This window comes from Salmo trutta, chromosome 4 (genome assembly GCF_901001165.1).
Source record: "Salmo trutta chromosome 4, fSalTru1.1, whole genome shotgun sequence".
NCBI lineage: Eukaryota > Metazoa > Chordata > Actinopteri > Salmoniformes > Salmonidae > Salmo > Salmo trutta.
The window spans coordinates 69285338-69286601 of record NC_042960.1 but is presented as its reverse complement, the minus strand read 5'-3'; the positions used below and the strand labels follow the sequence as shown (position 1 = coordinate 69286601).

The 1264-nt window shown below is 45.2% G+C and overlaps 1 protein-coding gene across 1 annotated transcript in view; it reads right to left on the bottom strand.

Moving 5' to 3' along the window:
- LOC115191437 (tripartite motif-containing protein 16-like) overlaps positions 1–1264 on the bottom strand; it is a 5916-nt gene continuing 4652 nt past the window's right edge. The window contains exons 4-6 of the mRNA XM_029749288.1: positions 917–1076; positions 732–791; positions 1–500 (exon numbers count right to left, since the gene is read on the bottom strand). Coding sequence (XP_029605148.1) covers positions 1–500; positions 732–791; positions 917–1076 — 720 coding nt within the window. The remainder of the gene's footprint in view (positions 501–731; positions 792–916; positions 1077–1264) is intronic.

The window sequence follows — 1264 nt, the reverse complement described above, 5'->3', positions numbered from 1 at the left end:
CTACAGTTTAACCAGCTCAGCAGTACCAGTGAGCCAAAACCCAGGATAGAGGGGCTGAGTGAATGTGGTCTGGACTCTGTGGAGGAGGGTCATTGTGTCAGAGACACTGTAGAAGGACAGAGTACCTGCCTTGTGATCCAGGTACACTCCTACTCTGGAGGACTGAGGGCCTGATACTTTAGTCCCAACATTATTGTGTTTGAAACAATAACCACCACTATAGCACAGTAAACTCCAGGACTTGTAATTGTCACCACCTCTCTTTGTTCTGCTGATGTCTTTATATGAGACTGCTGTATCAATATTACCACTCCACTCCACCTCCCAGTAAGAGCGTCCAGACAGACCCTCTCTACACAGAACCTGACACCAGTTGGTGAATCTGTCTGGATGGTCAGGATATGGTTGGACTTGGCCTGTATAGGTCACCTTTCTGTTCCCTTCAGACAGAGAGAGGTGTGTGTGTGCTGTGTTTGGGTCCAGTGTGAGCTGACAGGAATCTGGGAGAAGAGCAGAGACCAATGAGGGGAGTCAGAACAATAAGTTAAGTCAGATACTGTATCTACCCTGTCTTTGATTAGAGCACAGCAGAGATCAAATCAGAGAAATATGAGGAGTCAGATAGATACCCAGTCTTTGATTAGATCTACTATTGCTATATATTTCTAGAGGGATTGTTAGGAGTGTCAGTAAAAAGAGACTGTTAGTTACTTCACAATAAAGAGACTCACATTGTAACAACTGTTCTCTGGTCTTGGGCTCTGGAGGCAGTACAACCTCCACTGTATTCACTACAGACACACAAACACATTGACAGAGAGAGGGAATGTTATCATCATACCATATTCCACATGTATATGACTAGTAGGGAACTTTCAATGGTCTAAAGTTGATGTTCTTATTGTTTTCAACACACCTGTAGTGGAGATCTTGGTCCATTCTCCTTTAAGGAAGTCTTCTAGTTTCTCTCTCAGTTCAGACACAGTCTTACTCACATCTCCAAAGTACTGAAGAGGACGGACAACGATGCTGGGTAAGTCTGAAGATACACTGATACTGGAGAGAGACTGATAACTCTGGAGAGAGAGAGAGAGAGAGAGAGGGACAAAGAGGGACAAAGAAAGAGAAACACAAAGAGAGAGGGACAAAGAGAGAGGAACAAAGAGAGAGGGACACAGAGAGAGGGGCCAGAGAGAGGGGGGACAGAGAGAGAGGGGGACAGAGAGAGACAAAGAGAGAGAGGGACAAAGAGGGACAAAGAGAG